This window comes from Pseudonaja textilis, chromosome 7, assembly GCF_049901715.1.
Source record: "Pseudonaja textilis isolate UNSWEBS1 chromosome 7, rPseTex1.2, whole genome shotgun sequence".
NCBI lineage: Eukaryota > Metazoa > Chordata > Lepidosauria > Squamata > Elapidae > Pseudonaja > Pseudonaja textilis.
Genome location: NC_141996.1, coordinates 3047481 through 3071795, shown reverse-complemented (window position 1 = coordinate 3071795; position 24315 = coordinate 3047481). Strand labels below are relative to the sequence as shown.

The following is a 24315-nucleotide window of genomic DNA, read 5'->3' as shown; positions in this document are numbered from 1 at the left end:
ACCCTTACGACTGTTGCAGCATTCCCGCAAACACGCGTTCAAAATTCAGGCGCTCGGCAGCCGGATCGTATTTACGACGGTGGCAATGTCCCGGGGTCAGTGGGGAAGGCAGATTTGCTTAACGACCAGGTCACTAGCTTAACAAAATGCCACAATTCCCTTAACAACCACGGCAGGAGAGGTCGTAAAACGGGGCAAAATTCACTTTGTCTCGCTGAGGAGTAGAAATGTGGGGCTCCGCTGTGGTCGTAAGTCGGGGGACTTCCCGCGCTTGCGACCGCCATTGCGACTGCAACTCCTGTAGTTTAAGCAGAGTGTTTGTTAGGGGAGACATTTCCCGTTTCATGACCGCATTTTTTGCAGACGTCCGTTAAGATAATCACGCGGTCATTAAAGCGAATCTGCCTGCCCCAGCGACTTTACAGGTCACAAATGGATGCTGCGACCGTCATAAATGCAGGCCGAGCGCTTGGATTTTTGACCGTGGGAATGCTGCAAGGGTCGTAAGCGCGAGGATCGGTTGTCCGCCACCATTTTTTCCAGCACCGCTGCGAATTCGAATGGCTACTAAATGGAAGGTTCATAAACCGAGGACTTAACCGGCTGTGCTAAAATGATTAAAGCAACCCATTTCGACAACTGCACTACATATAACAGAAGTTCCCAAACTTGGCCACTTTAAGACTTGTTGGACTTCAACTCCCAGAATCCTCCCCAGCCAGCATAGTTTACTCTCTTGTAATCCCTTCCTCTGCAATCTCTCTGCGCTTTAGGAGGTTAAGAGAAGAAAAAAACAGACACAGCTGGCTGGGGGATTCTGGGAGTTGAAGTCCACAAGTCTTAAAGCGGCCAAGTCTAGAGACACCCTGGCATATAACAATGGACAGATCCGTTGTTCTTAAATAAAAAGACGATCCAGAAAACATTCTTTCTTTCTTTCTTTCTTTCTTTCTTTCATATATATATGAAAGATTATATATTATATTATATTATATTATATTATATTATATTATATTAATTATATTATATTATATTATATTATATTATATTATATTATATTATATTATATTATATTATATTATATTATATTATATTATATTATATTATATTATATTATATTATATTATATTATATTATATATATTATACAAAATTCCCATCCAGCCAAACTGCTCAATTGCAGGAAATCATTCTGATGCCTTCTTTAAAATACGTTTGCATGGTTTTTTTTTTTTTTAATGCCGGTATTGGGTTTTTTAGTCTCTCTCAAAACAGACTAATAAACGCTGCTACGGAGCTCATATTTATAACTATAATGAAAAGAACATTCAGCCTCAGGTTAAAATGAAATACAACAGGAAAATAAAAGAGCTCGTCGCACACAAATTAAGGCAGTCTTTTTTTTTTTATCACCCTGCAGTTCTCCAAATATCTGAAAAGAGGCACAAAACATTGGATTAACCCTCCAAATTTGTCAATCTCAATAGTAAATCATTTTTTAAGGTGAAGAAAGAGGATTGTTTAACATTTGGGGAATCCAGTAGCAGTAATAAATCTACTTGCTCTCTCCTTCCAAAGAGCTTCTTTTTCCAAATTAATTTGGATTTCCAAAATCGGGTCTAATCCGACGCTATCCTTTTTGTTTAATAATGAACTGACTTGAAAGTAGTTTACAAGAGAACGCTCCAAGTGCAACAACATCCAATTCAAACCACAGAGGCGATAGAACAAGTCATAATATTTATGGGATAATAACATTAAAATGATCTTTATGGCTGAGATATATAGTCTATTTGGTTTCCATTTATGCACACAAATGACTGTATCAATTTTGGTCCGTCACTCTGTTGAACAGGAATACAGCTAGCCCTTGACTTACGATCACGATTGAAACCAAAATTTCTGTTTGCAAAATGAGACAGTCGTTAACCGAGCTCTGTCCCATTTTACGACCTTTCCTCCCACGGTTGTTTAGCGAATCACTGCAGTTAAGTTAGTCACATGGTTGTTAAGTGAACGTGGCTTCCCTGTTGACTTTAAAATAGAATAGAACAGAGGACTCCAAACTTGGCCACTTTTTGTGGACTTCAACTCCCTGAATTCTCCCCAGCCAGCATCACTTGCTCTCCTGTAATCCCTTCCTCTGCAATCTCTCTACACTTTAGAAGGGTAAGAGAACGAAGAAACAGACACGGCTGGCTGGGGGATTCTGGGAGTTGAAGTCCACAAGGCTTAACGTGGCCAAGTTTGGAGACCTCTGGAATAGAATAACAGAGTTGGAAGGGACCTTGGAGGTCTTCTAGTCCAACCCCCTGCTTAGGCAGAAAACCCTACATCACTTCACTGTTTTGGAAGATGGGACTTTGTATATTTCTTTTTGAACTGGTTTCATCACTTGGAAACCTGACAACAAGCGGTTATCCAATCTCTTCTTAAAAACTTCCAGGGTTTTAAAAAACTTTTGTCAGAAGGTCGCAAAAGTGAATTACGTGACCCTGGGACGCTGTGACCGTAGTTAAATATGAACCCAGTCGCCAAGCGATTGAATTTTGGTCGCGCGGGATGCTGCAAAGGTCGTAAAGTGTGAAAAACGGTTGAAAGACACATTTTTTCAGTGCCGTTGTAACTTTGAATGGTCACTAAATGAATTGTTGTTATGTCAAGGACTAGCTGTATAGCAAGTAGGTGATATCAATATCCTACAGCAGAGCTCTCCAAACTTGGCCACTTTTAAGACTTGTGGACATTCAACTCCCAGAATTCCCCAGCCAGCATAGTTTACTCTCTTGTAATCCCTTCCTCTGCAATCTCTCTGAACTTTAGGAGGTCAAGAGGAAAAAGAAATGGCTGGCTGGGGAATTCTGGGAGTTGAAGTCCACAAGTCTTCAAGTGGCCAAGTTTGGGGACCTCTGGGCTACAGGAACATTTGGGAGATTTATACATTATTATCCCCAACATGGAGTAAATTCACATTTTACCTGGTGGGTCCCAATTAGTGACATGCTAGCTACGTTCTGGAGCAGAAAAGGAAGCAACAAGAAAAAGATTTGTGAAGAGCAGTTTTCCAGGGTCACAAAAAACAAACACCAAAGAAAATGGGGTTATCCGTCGCCGCTATGGGTGGTCCTCAACTTACGACCGCAACCGAGTCCCAAATTTCCCCCGCTAAGCAAGGCCAAGTGAATTCCGTCCCATGTAATGACTTTTTTTTTTTTTGGCCGTAGTTGTTGAGAAAAATTATTGCAGTTCTTAAGTGAACCAGGCAGTCGTTAAGTGAATCAGGCAGTAATTAAGCGAATCTGGCTGCCCCCCCAACTGACTTAGCTTGCCTGAAGGTCCCAAATGGTGATTCATAGGCCCTCCCAGGATGTTGCAACCGTCATAAAGTACACGCAGGTTGCGCCAAAGGCCTGACTTTTTTTTTGATCACGTGACCGTACGGAATGTTCCGACGGTCGTAAGCACGAGGACTGGTTGTGAATCGCCTTTTTTCAGTGCCTTTGTAACTTCAAAGGGTCGCTGAACCCTGATCATGTGACTGGTGGGGGCCAGGGGGCTGCTGCATGAGTCGCTAGTCCCATTTATCAACACCGTCATAACTTTGAATAGTTCCTCAATGAATGGCCGTACGTTGAGGACTCCCCAAATAGTTTGCTTCCCGATTTCACCACATGCAGGTGTTTATGGCCAACACTGAACTGGTGGCATTTGCCTGCTTCCCTGAACTTCACACCTGCTTTTTTCCCCATTTCTGAACAGCCTTTAAGATCAGAAAAATAATAATCAATATTTTTGGATTTGCAAAACTTACCCGGCTTGCAGTTTCCAAAAGAAATTGGAATGTGCTTTGTACAGATTGGCATATTTCTAATTCAGTCCTGCTGAATACCATTAAATAATCCTTAAGGTGGTCATATACATTGCCATCAAGAGCCTGCAAGGGTGGAAAAAAAGGAATAAAAAGGGGAAATTTATTTGTAAACGAGGAAAGCTAATGTATTATATTATGTTAATTGATTGATTAGATTCTATAGTCCATATCAACATACAGGTTCAAACACATATGACCAATAAAATTCCAAACAAACCATTTCAAAGGACAGTACGGTAAAATAGAATAGTTATAGGATAAAATACAATAATTGAATACATAAATACGTAAAACAGGATAAAATGACATAAAATTCTATTTCTGTATCACCCCTGCGATCTACCCCAATTAAGTCCACATATTCCAATCTCAGTTGGGCCATTTTAGTCAGAAATTGTGGTTTAAGGAATGTCGTTTTCAGATTCTGACCACATACGAGGTATATGTGGTTTTAATATGGGCTTCTCACTTGCCCCCATGTTTAATAGGTGGATCAAGGTACTTATCTCTTGCTCCCTGATATAAGCAGCAATTGGATCTATCTATCTATATATATACAAGTGAAATACCCCTCACGCATCATCACAAAATCTCCAGAACCGTAAAGCCTACAAACTTGAAATTTGGCACGTATGTTCCTCTCAGCTTCTAGGAACTCACTAAGAAAGGATTCTTTGAAATGACCATCAGAGCATTAGTATTTCCTATATTATTATTATTATTATTATTATTATTATTATTATTATTATTATTATTATTAACAACACGCTCTGATGCTAAGGAGTTCTACTCCCCCACCCCACCTGGAAAGAAATCTCTTCCAAATGCAAAACACAAGCAGAGGAGAGGAATTTCCGTTTCACAGCACCAAGCAGCTTTAGTACAGAACAGTTGAGCTAAGCCACGCCCAGGCCCCTTGCTGTCTCCTCCTTGCTCACACAACAAATACTGCTTCAGTTTCCAAACAGCCCTCCACTCTCTCAAATACTGACAGGACACTAGCCAGATGAATACCGATGGATGCTGGTAAGCAGAGGCAGAATTTCATTCCCCCCTTTTTTTCCTCCCCAAAAACGAAGCTCAACCACCACGTAGTTTCGTAGCGAAGCACACGGGTATCGAGCTAGTAATATATATGAGTCAGATCTTTTACCTCTTCACCTCCACAGATCCATGTATGGGATAAAATGGAATCTCCCAAATCTAACCATTCTACCCAGGTGTTGGAATCTTGCTCGAGGGAACAAGGTAAACCATCAAGGTAAGTCAACCGACAGTGAGTATGATTGCAGGTAGTGAGTATGATTGCAGGTAGTCCTCGGCTTACGACCGCAATTGAGCCGAAAAGGCCTCTTGCTGAGTCAGTGGTTCAGTGAAGTTTGCCCCGTTTTACAACCCTGCCGCCGTTGTTAAGTGAATCACTGCAGTTCTTAAGTTAGTCACGGGGTTATTAAGCGGATCTGGCTTTCCCCCTTGACTTCGCTTGTCAAGAAAGTCCAGGGGTGGGATGCATAGGTTTTTACTACCGGTTCTGTGGGGAGTGGCTAGGTGAGCGTGGCCATGTGACTGGGTGGGCGTGGCTTCTACTTCTTTTTTGGCAGCATACCCCCCGGTGCTCCATTTTTGGGAGGGGATTCCGGCACAGCCATGATTGTCCGAACAGCTGATCGTCGGAATAGCTGATTGTCTGAACAGCTGATTGTCTGAACAGCTGGTCGTCGGAACAGCTGATCGTCGGGAGGAAAAAAATAAAAGAAATACCATTTCGGTTGAACCGGTAGCTCAGTAGTAGGATTCAAAAAGTTTTATCACCGGTTCGGCGGGCGTGTCTTGGTGGGCGTGCTCTGCACGTGTGCACACACTTTGCGCATGCACGCCAAACACACATTTTGCACAGGCACAGAGGCATTCCAGCTTACCTCCTGCAAGCCTGCACTCTCCCGGTTGCTTTAGCAACTGCCGCGCAGCACTCTGCTGTGCCGCGCAAAGCAGCTGCGCTTCAAAAGCAGAAGATATAGGTAAGTATGGGAGCCTGGGGGAGCGGGTGGGCCCAACAGCAGAGCGGCTGTTGTGGTTAGCCGGCAGCAGATGCGGACGGCTGAGGAGAGCGAGGACTCAGGTGAGGCGCCAGGACCATCAGGGAGTGGACTGCTGCCTTCAGAGATTGTGGGGGCTGGCAGCAGCGATGAGGAGGTTCCCGAGGAGCCTGTGCCAAGTGCGCGTGCGTGCAGGATTGCTCACAGGAAAGAGCAGCTGCAGCAGCACGGGCAACTCGGGAGTAAGGCTGCAAGGTAACGGCCGCTCCTTCAAGAAGATAAAAGCCATCTGTGAATCGGACGTTCTTTGCAGGAAGCAAAGACGTTTTGAAACTCAGCCTCGTGGACATTACAGTATCTTAAGTTGGTATTTGAAGACTCTTTGGTTGTGAAATATTTCTTATCTGTGAATTTTGGCACCTCGCACAGTTTTGGCGAGGTTTGTGCTTATCAAAGTTAATTAGTTTGCAGCAGTCTTTTAACCAGGGATTCGTAAGACCCCGTAAAAGGTTTCTGTTCCCTTTGGTTCGTGTTTGTTTTATTGGAAAAGGGTTCGGATCAGAACAGCGGCAGAAACAACCGGTTTGTTCTCTACTGCACATCGCCACTACTGGTTCGGTTACTACAAGTTCGCTCAAACTGGGCCAAACCGGTAGAATCCCACCACTGAGAGAGTCGCAAAAGGGGATCATGTGACCCCCGGCATGCTGCGACCGTCATAAACACGAGTCACTTGCTGAGCGTCTGAATTTGGATCACGTGAGCACGGGAGGGCTGCAACGGTTGTTCAGTGTGAAAAATGGCCGTAAGTCACATTTTTTTCAGTGCTGTTGTAACTTCGCCCGGTCCCTCAAGGAACGGTTATACGTTGAGGACAACCCCGTATTTCATGGAGTCCGTGCAAAATCCGAGGAGTGAGATCAAATTAAAGAGAATATCCAACTCGAAGCCCGTCTTCATTAAGCCAACAACAGGAACTCAAAAGGGTTTCAATCCTATTTAAATATAGTTAATAGAAGGTTGGAGCCACGTTTAATTCGGTGTTTCCGGCCTCCGTTTCCTGAACTGCCACTTTTGTCAAGTACTGCAATGACAGTGATTGAAAGGCTCTTAAAGACAAGGTGGCCAAGGTGAAAAATGAGAGGCCCGCCGTGGTGATATTTTGAGCAACGGGAAAAACCAAAACGGAACTCAAAGCGATTCTCCAACTTTGCTTGTTTGAAATCAGAGCGGGTAGGTTTGGAACCAAGTGCTCCCCGAAGCACCTCTGGGTCGTGTCAGTAGGGAAACCCTTAAGCTGACATCTAGCCCACATCGAGCAGGCAGCCAGGTCAAGCGCAGGCGAGATAGAGAGAGAGAGAGAGAGGAAGCTTCTTTTATTAGCAAACCAGCATGTGAATTTAACAGAATAACAGAGTTGGAAGGGACCTTGGAGGTCTTCTAGTCCAACCCCCTGCTCAGGCAGGAGACCCTATGGCTGTCTGTTCTCTTCCTATAAACCTCCAATGTTGGAGCATCCACAACTTCTGGTGGCAAGCAGTTCCACTGGTTAATTGTCATCACGGCGAGGAAATTCCTCCTTAATCCCAGGTTGCTTCTCTCCTTGGTGAGTTTCCATCCGTTGCTTCTTGTCCTGCCTTCAGGGGCTTTGGAGAATAATTTGACCCTCCTTCCTCCCATCTTTCCTTCCTTCCTTCTATCCTTCCTTCTTTTCATCTTTCCTTCCTTCCTTCCTTCCTTCCTTCCTTCCTTCCTTCCTTCCATCCATCCATCCTCTTCCCTTCCCTTTCTTCCTTCTTTCCTTTCTCTTCTTTCCCTTCCCTTCCTTCCTTTCTTCCTTCTTTCCTTTTCCTTCCTTTCTTCCTTCTTTCCTTCCTTTCTTCCTTCCTTCCATCTTTCCTTCCTTCCTTCCATCTTTCCTTGCTTCCTTCCATCCTTCCTTCCTTCCTTCCTTCCTTCCTTCCTTCTTCCTTCCTTCCTTCCTTCCTTCCTTCCTTCCTTCCTTCCTTCCTTCCTTCCTTCCTTCCTTCCCTTTCCTTCCTTCCTTCCCAAGCAATAGCAGACTTACATCCTACTTCACTGTGCTTGCCAGCCCTCTCTAAGCAGTTGACAGAATCGGCCTCTTGCCCCCAACGATCTGGGTCCTCATTTCACAGACCTCGGAAGGACGGAAGCCCGAGTCAACCTGGAGCCCCACAAATTCATCGCCTTACTTAAAAATTATCCAACTGCCCTTTTTTGTCTTGACACCGCACCTGTTTCCTGGACCGCTCCTCATCACAGCGAAGAGGAGCGCAGAGACATCGGCTACCAAAACCACTTCCTAAATCTGAAACAAAACTTATCGCTCGTGGTGGTTCAGGTTCCTTGAAGGAAATTGAGAAACAGGATGAAGAGAAGTCAGCGACTCCACCGTGTTTATCAAAAAGAAAAAGGGGGAAAAAAAGGCAGCTCACAACAGCAGCTAAAGCCTTATTGCTTTCTTCCTATTTTAGCGGCAATTTGAAGTCTGTGTTTTGTAAGGAAGTATTTGTTCTTCATGTTGCTTTCATAATTTCTCTGTTTACCTCACAAAGTCACCTTAACACCTTAGTCCGAATTCATCTATTATTTGTTTTAGACGTTTACCTCCTGCCTGTATTATTATTATTATTTTTACAAATAACTCAAGGCAGTGAACATCGAGAGACTGGACAGCCGTTGGTCTGAAGTGGTGCAGGGTTTCCTGCTGAAGCAGGGGGCTGGACTAGAAGACCTCCAAGGTGCCTTCCAACTCTGTTATTCAGGAAGGAAGGAAGGAAGGAAGGAAGGAAGGAAGGAAGGAAGGAAGGAAGGAAGGAAGGAAGGGGAAGGAGGAGGGAAGGAAGGAAGGAAGGAAGGAAGGAAGGAAGGAAGGAATACAGGGAGGGAAGGAAGGAGGGAGGGAGGGAGGGAGGAAGGAAGGAATACAGGAGGGAGGGAAGGAGGGAGGGAGGAAGGAAGGAAGGAAGGAATACAGGGAGGGAAGGAAGGAAGGAATAGAGGGAGGGGGAGGAGGGGAGGAAGGAAGGAAGGAGGAATGAAAGAGTAGGGAGGAGAGGAAGGAAGGAGGGAGGGAGAGAGGGAAGGAAGGAAGGATGGAATACAGGGAGGGGAAGGAAGGAAGGAAGGATGGATGGAAGGAAGGAATACAGGGAGGGAAGGAAGGAGGGAGGGAGGGAGGAAGGAAGGAAGGAATACAGGGAGGGAAGGAAGGAGGGAGGGAGGGAGGGAGGAAGGAAGGAAGGAAGGAATACAGGGAGGGAAGGAAGGAAGGAAGGAAGGAAGGAAGGAAGGAAGGAAGGAAGGAAGGAAGGAAGGGAGGTAGAATAAGAGGTTTTTAAGAAAAGACTCGACAGCCATCTATCTGGCATGGTATGGGGTCTCCAGCTTGAGCAGGGGGTTGGACTAGAAGACCTCCAAGGTCCCTTCCAACTCTGTTATTCTATATTCTATTCTTTCCTTTCCTTTCCTTTCCTTTCCTTTCCTTTCCATCTCTTTCCTTTCCTTTCCTTTCCTTTCCTTTCCTTTCCTTTCCTATATTTTTCTTCCTTTCCTTTCCTTTCCATCTCTTCCTTTCCTTCTTCCTTTCCTTTCCTTTCTTTCTTTCCTCTTTCCATTCCTTTCTTCCATTCCATTCCATTCCATTCCATTCCATTCCATTCCATTCCATTCCATATTTCTATTCTATTCTATTCTATTCTATTCTATTCTATTCTATTCTTGCTTCTCCAGCCGAGGATAAGCGGACACTGGGGGCCAAGTCGGAGGCGTTAAAGGGATTTTACCTATTTTTGTGACCTTGTGGCTTTTGTGCCACGCCCCTTTGGGTCATCCCACACCGAACGGAACGGTTGCAAGTCAAGGACCCCTTATACAAAGCTGCAGAACTGAGAGATATCGCCTCGTGGATAAATCCCGAGACTTCCAAATTATTACTATTATTATTACTACTATCATTATTTTGTAATGGACGTTTTCTCTCAGTTTTTTTGTTTTAGCGCAATAAAGCCCTGCCGACACTTAAAAGCTGAGGGGGTTACAGCGGGGGGAGAAGACGATAAGAAACAAAATTCGGATTTAAAGGAAACCAGGAGGCTAATTATCTTAGCAACCTTCCCCAGGGAAGGTGGAATAACCTTCTCTTTACGGGCTGGTTACAAGAGGGAGGAGAGAAGGGGCGGCCCTCCTTAAGATCCGTCGGAAGAGATTGCAACCACAGGGGGTGGAAACGTGGCTGCTTTTGAACCTAAATGAAAGGCCCGGAACATCACAGGCTCCGATGATTTATTCATGGAAGGCTAAAGCTTAAACGCTAAGCGGAGGCTGAGAGTTAGCAGCCGGCTGGGGACCAGGGTTAAGAAGGCCCCGCGGGGAATCTCTGACGGTGCCGGGGGAAAAATAAGAGAGTAAGATCTTCGACAAAAATCCAACACGCAGCCGGAGACGGGAGACGAGGCAAGCATGGAATAAAGGCCACGAAGAAGCATCCAGATTTGAAAAAAAGAAATCCTGAAAGTCTGAAAGGGGATGTAGGGTTTCCTGCCTCTCCTCAAACTCTCTATTCTATTCTATTCTATTCTATTCTATTCTATTCTATTCTATTCTATTCTATTCTATTCTATTATTCTACTCTATTCTATTCTATTTCTATTTTCTATTCCTGATTCTATTTTATTCTATTCTTATTCTATTCAATTCTTATTGTATTCTATTCCATTCCATTCTACAGTATATTCCTCTCATTCTATTCTATTCTATTCTATTCTATTCTATTCTATTCTATTCTATTCTATTCTATTCTATTCTCTCCTGCTCTATTCCTATTCTATTCTCTCCTGCTCTATTCTCTCCTCTCCTCTTCTCTTCTACTCTATTCTATTCTTCTACTCTATTCTATTTGGCATTCTATTCTATTTCTATTTTCTATTCCTGATTCTATTTTATTCTATTCTTATTCTTATTCTATTCTATTCAATTCTTATTCTATTCTATTCCATTCCATTCTACAGTATATTCCTCTCCTTCTATTCTATTCTATTCTATTCTATTCTATTCTATTCTATTCTGTTCTGTTCTGTTCTGTTCTGTTCTGTTCTGTTCCTATTCTATTCTCTCCTGCTCTCTTCTCTTCTCTTCTCTTCTCTTCTCTTCTCTTCTCTTCTCTTCTCTACTATTCTATTCTATTCTATTTTCTATATTCCATCCCACTCTATATTCTACGCTATATTCTGCTCTATATTCTATACTAGCTCGATACCCGTGCTTTGCTATGAAACTATGTGGTGGGGCTTAGTTTTTGGGGAGGAAAATAAGGAAAAAGGAAATTCTGCCTCTGCCTACCAGCATCCATCGCTGTTCACCTGGCTAGTGTCCTATCAGTGTGTGAGAGAGTTGAGGGCTGTTTGGAAACTGAAACAGTACTTGCTGCGTCAGCAAGGAGACAGCAAGGAGCCTGGGCGTGGCTTAGCTCAACTGTTCTGTACTAAAGCTGCTTAGTGCTCTGAAACGGAAACTCCTCTCCTCTGCTTGTATTTTGCATTTGGAAGAGATTTCTTTTTTTCAGGTAGGGAGGGGGAGTAGAACTCCTTAGCATCAGAGCGTGTTAATAATAATAATAATAATAATAATAATAGTAATAATATAGGAAATACTCTAAATGCTCTGATGGTCATTTCGAAAAATCCTTTCTTAGTGAACATCTAGAAGCCAAGAGGAACATAGATGCCAAATTTCAAGTTTGTAGGCTTTACGGTTCTGGAGATTTTGTGATGATGCATGAGGGGCATTTCGCTTTTATAGACAGAGATTCCATTCCATTCTATAATCTATTCTATTCGGAGAATCTAAATCAGGGGGCCTGGTTTACGACCATAACCGTGAGCCCAAAGGTTCCGTTGCTAAGTGAGACAGTTGAGTTTTGCCTCATTTTACAACCTTGTTTGCCAACAGCTGTTAAGTTAATCGTTGTAGTTGTTAAGCGAGTCACACGGTTGTTAAGTGAACTTGGCTTCCCCATTGACCTTGCTGGTCAGAAGGTTGCAAAAAAGGGAACCAATACACTGCAACCGTCATAAATATGAGTCACTTGCCGCCAAGCATCTGAAAAACGGCCACAAGCCACTTTTTTTCATTGCTGTTGAAAACTACAAACGGTCACTAAAGGAACTGTTGTAAATGGAGGACTAGCTGTTCTAAAACAAAGAAAAACCCGTTGTCCATTCTCATTTTCCAATCCTCAGAAACACATCAGAAGCACATCCTGGGTATGAAAATGACCAGCCTTCCCAGATTTATGGATTTTTATTGTTCCATCTCCGCCCTGAATACATATAGGACAGAAACAAAAATCGAAATTAAAAATCTCGGGTCGAGGCGGGTGGTATTTTTCTGCTGTAATTATTTTTAATTTTTAATTTTTTTTATTTTTTGTTTTGGGGAAGGGAAAGAAGGAGGAAGGAGAGTGAGCGCCCATAAATTATTGAAGAGGCCTGCGAGGCTATCTAGGAAAAGTGACATTAAATTGATTTTTTGGATCGCTCTTGCTCGACGGCATGAATAATTTAGGCCCCGGTCGGTCGGAAAAGCCTGCCTGGCAAGGGGCTTTTAAAAGCCCCTGCCTCGGCCTCCTCCTTTTCACCTTCAAAAAGGGAGCCCGGACTAACGGAAGAAGGAAGATGGAGCCGTAATTTGAGCTCCAGAAATAAAACGGTTATCCAATTTCTGCAAGAGATTTCACTCGCAGGAGCTTCCAAAAAAAACCCCAGCAAAAATGGTCGAGTTATTTCCCAAGGGGAGAACATTTTAACAGGGTGGGACCTTGGGGGGGGGGGAGGTGTCTTCTAGTCTGTTCTGACCCAAACCTGGTTCCAAAGTAAACAAAACACCAAACAAGAGAGAAAAGCAAAAACCCTTTTAATGCCTCTCCGTGAGTTCCGTTCGTTCACGGTTAAAAGGCTACGAAAGCTAATGGTCTCCGATAAGAACTGAGCCTTGCCAAGCTTTGTGCAAGGCTGCCAAGAACGCTAGATAACGTTGCCAAGAACTATAAGGGGCGTGCAAAAGTGCACCGTCGTGCCTACTAAATAAATCAAATCAAATCAATAAATAAAAGAAGGAAGGAAAGAAGGAAGGATGGAGGGAGGAAGGAAGAACAGGGAAAAGGAAGGAAGGAAGGAAGGAAGGAAGGAAGGAAGGAAGGAAGGAAGGAAGGAAGGAAGGAAGGAAGGAAGGAAGGAAGGAAGGAAGGAGAGAGAAAAGAATGGAAGGAGGAGAGAAAGGAAGGGGAGAGAATTCCATTCTATCTCCCCACCCTTAAGAGGTAACCACTATGTACCCCATTCCCAGGGTCTGAGGCGTGCATAAGTGCACCATCGTGCCTACCGTCCCTGTCCTATTGTCCCCAATTATTCCTATTTCCCGTATTCTTACTCATGTTTATACTTATACCTATTATCTTGTAAGCGACTGACAAATCAAATAAATAAAAATAAATAAAATCAATTTTCCAAACACAAAGAGTCTCCGAACACAAACTAAGAGAGCCCAAAGGTCCACCAGACTTGAGTGCAAAAGCTTCTTTGCTTCCTGCAAAGAACTCCGGTTTCTCAACTGGCTTTTATCTCTTAAGGGAGGGGACATTACCTTGCAGCCTTACTCCTGAGTCGCTGCTGCTCTTTCCTTCAAGCAGCCCTGTGCGTGCATGCGCCCTGAGCACAGGCTCCTCGGGGGCCTCTTCCTCATTGCTGCCAGCCTCCACCATCTCCGAAGGCCGCACTCCACTCCCTGAGGGTCCTGGCCCCCATCCCTGCATCCCACGCAAGCCCCTCATCTGAGTCCTCGCTCTCCGAGACCTCAGCCGTCCCCGCCTGCTGCCGGCGCATCATAACATAGTCCAACCTTACGCTCAAGCCGAAGACCCTATATCATTCCACTTGAAAGGGGTGTCCAATTTATTCTTAAAAGCCTCCAGTGATGCAGCACCCACAATTTCTGTGAATTGTCCATTAGGGAGACGGGATCAGACAAAGCAATTTACCCAGAATGGTGTAGTAAACAGAGGTGACGTGATAGCAGCCGTCTAATATCGGAGGGGCTGCCCCAAAGAAGAGGGAGTCAAGCTACGCTCCAAAGCACCTCAAAGCCGGACAAGAAATATTGGATGGAAACCAGTCAAGGAGAGAAGCAACATACGTGGAACTAAGAAGGAATTTCCTGATAGGGAGAACAATCGATTCAGGGTTTGTGGGTGCTCCGCCACCGGAGGTTTTTTTACGAAGAGATTGGATAACGGTTTGTCTGAAGTGGTATATTTTTTTCCTGCCTGAGCAGGTGTGTGCGTGTGTGTTAGACTAGAAGACCTCCAAGGGTCCCTCGCCAATTTGTTATTCTGTTATTTGACTCCCTGGTTAATTTTTTTTTAGAAAGCTGAATTTATTCTTCAATGGATTTTGCAGGGGGGGACAAACAGCGATAGGTTTTATTTTGTTCCAGACGGGCTGAGAATCTGCCCCATTCACAAAATCCCTCACAACGCTTCTGCCAAGCCGTGGGTGCCAGGCGAGAAGAGGCTCCTCTGAAGTCAGATGAAACCTAGGTGTTAAACCTAGGTGTTAGATCAGGAGGAGAGAGAGAGAGAGAGAGAGAGAGAGCAACTTAGAGAAAGTTCTGCTATTTTACGGGGCCTTTTTTTGCTTTTTTAAAGGACCTTAGGAATTCCAGCGGAAGCCCGCCCTCCTTGATGGGGTGGTTTGTTCAGTAAGAAATAAGGATTTTGTTTTTAAAAAAAACCGGCAACACATTGATCCGTTATTTGTCACCGTTGGTTTGTGATACTCCACAAATAAAATATATATTTTTTAAAAATTAGAATATAACCATTTGCAAAGTGCCAGTGGAGTCTGCTAATTTACCTATCCATCCAAATTGTCAGTCTATCTATTCATTATCTATATCTGTCTGTCTGTCACTGTCTCTCTCGTTCTCTCTCTCTGTCTACCTATACATCTTTCTTTCTTTCTTTCTTTCTTTCTTTCTTTCTTTCTTTCTTTCTTTCTTTCTTTCTTTCTTTTCTTTCTTTCTTTCTTTTCTTTCTCCATCTGTCCATCTACCTATACATCTATCTGTCTCTTTCTTTCTTTCTTTCTTTCTTTCTTTCTTTCTTTCTTTCTTTCTTTCTTTCTTTCTTTTTCTTTCTTTCTTTCTTTTCTTTCTTTCTTTCTTTCTTTCTTTCTTTCTCCATCTGTCCGTCTACCTATACATCTATCTGTCTGTCTCTCTTTCTATCTATCTGTTTCTCTTTCTATTTATCTGTCTGTCTCTCTTTCTATCTATCTGTCTCTCTTTCCATGTCTGTCTGTCTCTCTCGTTCTCTCTCTCTGTCTACCTATACATCTTTCTTTCTTTCTTTCTTTCTTTCTTTCTTTCTTTCTTTCTTTCTTTCTTTCTTTCTTTCTCCATCTGTCCATCTACCTATACATCTATCTGTCTCTTTCTTTCTTTCTTCTTTCTTTCTTTCTTTCTTTCTTTCTTTCTTTCTTTCTTTCTTTCTTTCTTTCTTTCTTTCTTTCTTTCTTTCTTTCTTTCTTTCTTTCTCCATCTGTCCGTCTACCTATACATCTATCTGTCTGTCTCTCTTTCTATCTATCTGTTTCTCTTTCTATTTATCTGTCTGTCTCTCTTTCTATCTATCTGTCTCTCTTTCCATGTCTGTCTGTCTCTCTTTCTATCTGTCTGTCTCTCTCTCTCTCTATCATTCTCTCTTTCTCCCTCTCTCTCTCTCTTTCTTTCTTTCTCCATCTGTCCGTCTACCTATACATCTATCAGTCTTTCTGTCTGTTTCTCTCTCTGTCTCTTTATCTATCAGTCCATCTATCCCTCCATCCATCCCTCTTACCTACCTACGTACCAGTGGTGGGATTCAAATTTTTTTACTACCGGTTCTGTGGGCATGGCTTGGTGGGCTTGGCGGGCGTGGCAGGGGAAGGACATACTGCAAAATCCCCCTTCCCTCCCCATCCCACTGACCTGCTTTCCAGCTCCGTTCTCCTGTGCAGGGCAACCAAAGGAGACCCAGCCGATCAGCTGGGACTCAATGGGAGGCGGATAATAGATGGGGACGGAGCCAGTCAGAGGTGGCATTGGCCGGTTCTCTGAACTACTCAAAATTTCCACTACCGGTTCTCCAGAACTGGTCAGAACCAGCTGAATACCACCTCTGCTTACCGCCATTAGTTTAGTGACCGCTCAAAGTTATAACAGCACTGAAAAAAAGTGACTTATGACCGTTTTTCACACTTATGACCACTGCAGCCTCCCGTGGTCACACGATCAAAATTCAGGTGCTTGGCAAGGGACTCATATTTATGACGGTCCCAGGGTCACATGATCTACTTTGCGACCTTCTGACAAGGGCTCAAAGAGGGAAAGCCAGAGTCACTTCACTACTATGTGACTAACTCAACTCCTTGGAGCGATTCCCTTAACAATCGTGGCAAGAAAGGTCGTAATGCGGGACAAAAGCTCACTTAGCAACCGCCTCACCTAGCAACAAAAATCTGAGGCTAAATTGTGGTCGTATGTCAAGGACTACTTGTAATCATTTTTGAAAAACAGTTACCTTTATTCTATTTCGAACACTGAACTTTAGATCCAGAATGCTCTCTAAGATTATCGAGATCTTGCAGTGATTATAACTTATATAATTATGATTAAAATTACAGGTCAAAGAGAATTGAACAACACAGGGGGAATGGGGGAGAAGTTCAATTAAATCTGCCTTTAATCATTAATCATTACCTTGATAATGTTTACCAAGTCTGTTTGATAGTAGCGGTCTTGGTGTGCGTTGGCAGCTGCTAACGTGAGAAGATATTCATTCCTGGCGTGAGTAGCTTTAGCGTTACACTCCGACCGGCGTGCTTTTAACTGGACAAAGTAAAACAGAATTAGGTAAGCAATTGTAGCAATAGAGACACTGAGAACTGCAAAGCAATATAATAATCGCAAAGCAATAAGAAGTGGATCGCTCGCAAATGACTTCATCTTTGTTACAGAGGAATGATGGAGTCTGTCATCTGTACCTCGATCACTGTCTGGTTTGGTTCTGCAACCCAACAGGACAGACACAGACTCCAGAGGAGTCTTAGGACCGCAGAAAAAACAACGGCTACCCACCTGCCTTCCATGGAGGACCTGTGAAAATATTTACAGACCCCTCACATCCTGGACATAAACTGTTTCAGCTCCCACCCTCAAAACGACATTACAGAGCCCTGCACACCAGAACAACTAGACACAAGGACAGTTTTTTCCCCAACGCCATCACTCCGCTAAACAAATAATTCCCTCAACACTGTCCCACTATTTACAAAGACTGCACTACTGTTACTACTATTAATCCTCCCATCCTTCCTTTCTCCCATCTCCTCCCACTTATGACTGTAACCTTGTTGCTTGCATCCTTACGATTTTTATTGTCTGTTTCCTAGTGTGATTTGATTGCTTATTGTGAACTATGACTATCATTACACCTTATTATTCTTGATGAATGTATTTTATTTTTTATGTACACTGAGAGCTTATGCACCAAAGACAAATTCCTTGTGTGTCCAATCAGACTTGGTCAATAAAGAATTCTGTTCTCTTCTTTTCTCTTCTATTCCATATTTTCTTTTCTAGTCTATTCTTTTTCTATATTCTGTTCTATTCTATTCTTCTATTCGATTCCTTTTCTATATTCTATTCTATTCTATTGCATATTTTCTATTCTATTCTATTCTGTTCCCTTTCTCTATTCTATTCTGTTCTATTCTATTCTATTGTATATTCTATTCTTATTGTATATTCTATTCTTATTGTATATTCTATTCTATTCTATTCTATTCTATTCTATTCTATTCTATTCTATTCTATTCTATTCTATTCTATTCTTCATTCCATTATTCTATTCTATTCTTCATTCCATTATTCTATTCTATTCTATACACGCAGCAGTTTAGAATTACAACAACCAAAAACAACACCTTTTGTACAGGTAATCCTCCACTTACGACCACGACGGAGCCCAAAATTTATGTCGTTGAGCAAGGCACTTGTTAAGTGAGCTATGCTTCATTTTGCGACCTTTCTTGCCACAGCTGTTAAGCGAATTGCCTCAGTTGATAAGTTAGTAACACGGTCATTAAGTGAATCTGTCTTCCCCATTGATTATGCTCGGCCGAAGGTCGCAAAAGGGGACCGCGTGCCTTTGGGACACTGTAACGGTCATAAGTATGAACCAGTCACCGAGCGCCTGAATTTTGACCACGTGCTCATGCGGGGAGGCTGCAATTAATGGTCGTTAAGTGTGAAAAACGGCCATAAGTCACGTTTTTTTCAGTGCCGTTGTAACTTTGAACGGCCACTAAGTGAACCGTTGTAAGTTGAGGACTACCTGTGATACGGAAAGCGGTTCTGAAGTTTCAACAACAACAGCGCCCTTTGCATTGCGTCTCCACTGCCAGACATTACACAGCTCTGAAATCGGAATGTGCAACTTATTCTCACACTTACTTTTACGCTCGCTTTCTGTAAGCTTATCCTCGATTGGAAAAGACTAAGTTTTGACCTGCAAGCAAACAAGCCAAGGAAAAAATAAAAGTTATTTCTGGTGACCAGGCCAGAAAATCTATACAATAGACCCGTGTTATTTAGAAGGTGATGTGCTATTATTATTATTTTATCTCTCTCTCTTTCAAACATGAGGCTGAATGGAGAAATGCAGAACATTCTATGTCCGTGATGGCGAACCTATGGCACACAGAGCCATTTGTGTGCGGGCACACGGGCCCCAGCCAAACTTACCTGCACTGCGCATGCGCGCGCCTCCCAACTGATTTTCGGCCCGTTTGAGGCCTTTTTCGGCCTCCCTGAGGCTCGAGGGAAACCTTTGCGGCCTCAGGAGGCTGAAAAACGGGCCTTGTGGAAATACCAGAAGTGCCCAAACGGGCCTGTTTTTCGGCCTCCCAAGGCTGCAGAGGCTTCCCTCGACCCCTCAGGAGGGCAAAAACGGTCTCCCCAGGCTCCAGAGGCTGAAAATGGGCACTTCCGGTCTTTCCGGAAGGGCGTTTTTTCGGCCTCCTGAGGCTGCAGACGTTTCCCTCAAGCCTCAGGGAGGATGAAAACAGCCTCGAACTGGCCAAAAATCAGCTGGGAGGAGCACGCACGTGCAGTACAGGTAAGGGGGGAGGGTGTTGCGTGTGCATGCGCAGGGGGAGTGGGGCACATTGCATTGTGGGTGGCGGCACCCAAGTGCTATCGTAACTTTCGGCACACCGCAAGAAAAAGGTTCGCCATCAGTGTTCTATGTTGTCTCCAGCAGCCGAATCAGAGGAGGAGGAGGAGGAGGAGGAGGAGGAGGTGTGGGAGTCAGGGCCAGCATCAAGGCAACCCAGGAGCTCCGAGCAGGAAGAAGGAATGGAGCTGGCAGAGAGAGAGAGAGACTGGAGGTGGCTGATAAGGAAGAGGAGGAACAGCCGGTCCAGTGCTTGATGCATAGATGCACAGAAGGCAGAGGAGAGGAGAGCAGTGGAAATCTATGGGCCGGTCCTTGGGACCGAAGAGCCAGGTGGCTGATGAGGAAGAGGAGGAACAGCCGGGTCCAGTGCCTGACGCGTGGATGCACAGGAGGCAGAGGAGAGGAGAGCAGTGGAAATCTATGGGCCGGTCCTTGGGACCAAAGAGCCAGGTCTGGAGGTGGCTGATGAGGAAGAGGAGGAACAGCTGGGCCTAGTGCCAGTGGCTGCACAGAAGGTAGAGGAGAGGAGAGCAGTGGAAATCTATGGGCTGGTCCTTGGGACGGGAACTCTGAGAGAGAATGGAACTGGCAGAGATAGAGAGAGGGAGGGAGAGGGAGGGAGAGGGGGAGAGAGGGAGGGAGGGAGAGAGAGGCGGAGCCTGGGCCATCCATCAGCCCTCAGATGGAGAGTCAACAGCCCCCAGGTCTGGAGGTGGCTGTTGAGGAAGAGGAGGAACAGCCGGGTCCAGTGCCTGATGCACAGAAGGCAGAGGAGAGGAGAGCAGTGGAAATCTATGGGCCGGTCCTTGGGACCAAAGAGCCACTGCTCCTCCCACATTAGCTCTGGGGATAAAAGACAGGGGGCAGCGATGAATAGGTGTGGCAGTGAGAAACATTTTAGCGGGGCTGCCTTTGCTCCTAATTAAAGGAATCTTTAATTAGTTCATTTCAAAGGGTTTGTTACGTTTGGGAAGCTGGGTCAAAACATTGCAATTGTTATGGCAAGGAGTCGCATGGAGGGAATTCCCGCGCAGAATTTGGAGGCCGCGAGAACTTACTTGGCCTCAATGTCGGCCTTCTCCCGGACCGTTTGGGCCATCTGTTCCGTTTCGAAGTATTTCTTCTTCCCTTTCGCTAAATCTTTGACGGTCTCCTGAAGTTCCATCTGGATCCTGATCAGCTGGTCCACACACTGAACAACAGCGAAAAACACCAAAAGCAAAATAATCACCATAAGAAAATTGGTCTTTCATGAAAGTAGTTATCTGCCATTAAGAGCTGGATTTATGCAGGAAAGTCCTGGATTTCCGACCACAATCCAGACCAAAATTTCTGTCGCTAAGCCAGACAGTTGTTAAATGGGTTTTGGCCACATTGAATGACTTTTCTTGTCACTGTTGTTAAGGGAATCGCTACTGTTAAGTTAGGAACACAGTCGCTAAGTGAATCTGGTTTTCCCCCTGGACTTTGATTGTCAGGAGGTCGCAAAAGGGGATCCCGTGACCGCCCGCCCCCCCACCGGGACACTGAGACCGTCATAAATGTGAGTCAAGTCACCAAGCGGCTGAATGTTGATCACGTGACCATGGAAATACTGCAAAGATCGTAACTGTGAAAAACGGTCACATAAGTCACATACTTCAGGGCTGTTGGAACTTTGAATGGTCACTAAATGAACTGTTGTAAGTGGAGGACAGCATGTACTCTGAAAGACCCATCCACACAAAAACGCACTTGCACACTTTTGCTTATAGTAATATAAATAGGATTATAGCAATAGCAAGAGCCCTTAGACTTATAGACCGCTTCACAGTGCTTTCCAGCGCTCTCTAAGCGGTTTACAGAGTGTCAGCCTCTTGTCTTCCCAATAATCTGGGTCCTCATTTTTACCCACCTTGGAAGGATGGAAGGCCGACTCTACCTTGATCCGATCAGGATCGTACTGCTGACAGAGGGCAGAGTTAGCCTGCTATACTACATTCTCAACCACTGTGCCAACATGGAAGGAAGGAAGGGAAGGAGGGAGGGAGGGAGGGAGGAAGGAAGGAAGGAAAGGAAAGGAAAGGAAGAGGAAGAGGAAGGAAAGGAAATTGGGGAAGAGGAAAGAAGGAGAATGGGAAGGAAGGAAGGAAGGAAGGAAGGAAGGAAGGAAGGAAGGAAGGAAGGAAGGAAGGAAAAGGAAAGGAAAGAAAAAGAAAGGGAATTGGGGAAGAGGAAGGAAGGAAGGGAGGGAGGGAGGGAGGAAAGGAAGGAAGGAAGGGAAGGGAAGGGAATTGGGGAAGAGGAAGGAAGGAAGAATGGGGATGAAGAAGGAAGAAAGGAAAGAGAATGGGGAAGAAGGAAGGAAGGAAGGAAAAGGAAAGGAAAGAAAAGGAAAGGGAATTGGAAGGAAGGAAGGAAGGAAGGAAGGAAGGAAGGAAGGAAAAGGAATTGGGGAAGAGGAAGGAAGGAAGGAAGGAAGGAAGGAAGGAAGGAAGGAAAAGGAATTGGGGAAGAGGAAGGAAGGAAGGAAGGAAGGAAGGAAGGAAAGAAGGAATAGCAATAGTCCTTAGACTTATATGCCACTTCACAGTGCTTTACAGCCCCGTCTAAGCGGTTTACCGAGTCAGCCTCTTGCCTCCATCAGTCTGGGTCTTCAAATTATCCCAAAGAAAGATATTTTCCAGGGGAGGGGCAAGTGTTCAAATTCTGCAACGCTGGCCACCTTGCAATCTGGATTTCCCCTCCTGCTGCCCGACAGAGAGCCCGGCCGAAGTGAGTTAACGCAACATCCGTCTTCTGGAACCTTCTCTAGGCTATGGACCTAGGCCAGGGGTGGGATTCAAAAAATCCCAGCAAGCAGTTGGCTGCCTGTTGCCGGGTGGGCGTGGCCTACCGGAACTTCCGAGAGGGCCGTTTTGTACCTTTCCCCAAAGTCCGGAGGCTTCCCTCGGGCCTCTGGGAGGGTGAAAACAGCCTCCCCCAAGCTCCGGAGGCCCTCCGGAAAGCCGGAAACAGGCCTGTTCCCAGATTTCCAGAAGGCCCATTTTTCACACCCACCGCCCGAAAGACTCCATGGGGGCCCTGCACTTACCTGCATCGAAAACGGGCCACGTGGAGAATTCTGGGACGGGCGGGGTGGGCGGTGCAAGCTGGTCAGTTCAACAACCGATTCGGCGAACCAGATGTAAATTTAACAGCCGGTTCGCTGAAACCGGTCTGAAACGGCTGAATCCCACCCGGGCCTAAAGTTTCCAAAACGGTGGTTTGCTCTTATTTAGCCCTTCGGGACTGTTAAATCTCGTTCATTTTATCTGGGGATTCTGCAAGTCAAACCCTGACCCCTACAATTAAAATGCAAGAGCCCAAGATAAAATAACGCTGAATAAACGCTCGCGTTAGCGAGGAAGGAACACCCTTGTATGAAAATCAAGCTAGGATGAGTAGCAAAAGGCCAATCGATCAAAGGTGGAAGAGTGACGCCGTTCTTAAGATCGCTGGGAAATAATTGGGGTTGCTTTCTTTCCCTAGCACTGTCTTGTGCTCCTTGAGTAAGGGCATAGTAATCTGTGTCATGCTTTTAAATGCAAATATTTGCAACAAAAAAAAGACCATTAGGCTGGATGGTATATTTTCCTCAGGGCCTCAGACACAAAATGCTGTCTGACTTGCTGACACTGTGTTTATTCCACAATAATTCCTCAAAAGGAGAACGGTGTGCCTAAATTTAGCAGGGAAGGTCCAAGAAAGCAACGGGCCACCTCTGATTTCCTGCTGGTGAAATTTTATAATTCTCTTTAGCAATTTGGAAAGATCGGTGAGCTTTAACTCCCAGAATTCCCCAGCCAGCATTGACTTCTGGGAGTCGAAGTCCTCGCATCTTGACGTTGCAAAGGGTGAAAACTACCGCTCCAAAAAGAACCTTCTCACCCACGATATCATTTCTACAATAACAATAATAAAAGGCAATTTTCCCCCCCTTGCTTAGCCTTTCTCTCTACAAGAAGCCACAAGGATCTCTCTGTACTGGTTTTCTGGCCCGCTGCCTGGGAGTCCGTTTGCAGGACTGGTCTCCATTTCCGCTGCACCCTTAAAAATCTTGGATAATTCCATGAATGTTTTTAGAAGGCACCGCGCCTAAAGGCCACAGCCAACCCAAGCATAATTTGGAAAATTTCAAAGCCACCTCCAAAGAGGCTTATTTTTCGCATTCTTGCAACCATCAAGGGGTGTATTTAATTTCATTTACAAAGACATTACTTTTAAGGTGGCTGCCGAAAGCACACAGTGTGCCAGTTATTGGAGCAAAATGCAGGCCGTATGGCTGATGATACAGGAAGGAAGGAAAGAAGGAAGGAAGAGGAAGGAAAGTAGGAAGGAAGGAAATTAGGAAGGAAGGAAAAGGAAGGGAGGGAGGGAGGGAAGAAGGAAGGAAGGAAGGAAGGAAGGAAGGAAGGAAGGAAGGAAGGAAGGAAAGAAAAGGAAGGAAGGAAGGAAGGAAGGAAAGAAGGAAGGAAAAGGAAGGAAAGTAGGAAGGAAGGAGATTAGGAAGGAAGGAAAAGGAAGGGAGGGAGGGAGGGAAGAAGGAAGGAAGGAAGGAAGGAAGGAAGGAAGGAAGGAAGGAAGGAAGGAAGGAAGGAAGGAAGGAAAAGGAAGGAAAGTAGGAAAAGGAAGGAAAGTTACAAGGAAGGAAATTAGGAAGGAAGGAAAGAAAAGAAAAGGAAGGAAGGAAGGAAGGAAGGAAGGAAGGAAGGAAGGAAGGAAGGAAGGAGAGAAAGAAGGAGAGATACTTTCAGAAAAGAATCTGTTTGTAGAGATTATGCAAGGAATACTATTATGGATGGTTGTGGTTTCATTTATTAGTTTTTACAAAAGGGTTAGCTGTTCTGTCTCCTTTTTGGCCTAATAAAATTTTTTCAAACAAATTAAAAATTCCAACAAAATATTATATAAAAGCCAAATCTGGTTTTGTGATTAAGGCACCAGGCTAGATACCAGGAGACAGTGAGTTCTAGTCCTGCCTTAGGCATGCAAATTGGCTGGGTGACTTTGGGCCAACCACCAGGAGACGGTGAGTTCTAATTCCGCCTCAGGCATGAAAGGCAACTGGGTGACTCTGGGTCACTCCCCAGGCGA

General features: G+C 44.6%; 1 protein-coding gene across 1 annotated transcript in view; it reads right to left on the bottom strand.

Moving 5' to 3' along the window:
• FCHSD2 (FCH and double SH3 domains 2) overlaps positions 1 to 24315 on the bottom strand; it is a 178204-nt gene that overhangs the window by 51878 nt on the left and 102011 nt on the right. The window contains 4 exon segments of the mRNA XM_087937803.1: positions 3811 to 3933; positions 16722 to 16850; positions 18477 to 18531; positions 20259 to 20392. Of these exon segments, the coding sequence (XP_087793929.1) occupies positions 3811 to 3933; positions 16722 to 16850; positions 18477 to 18531; positions 20259 to 20392 (441 nt within the window).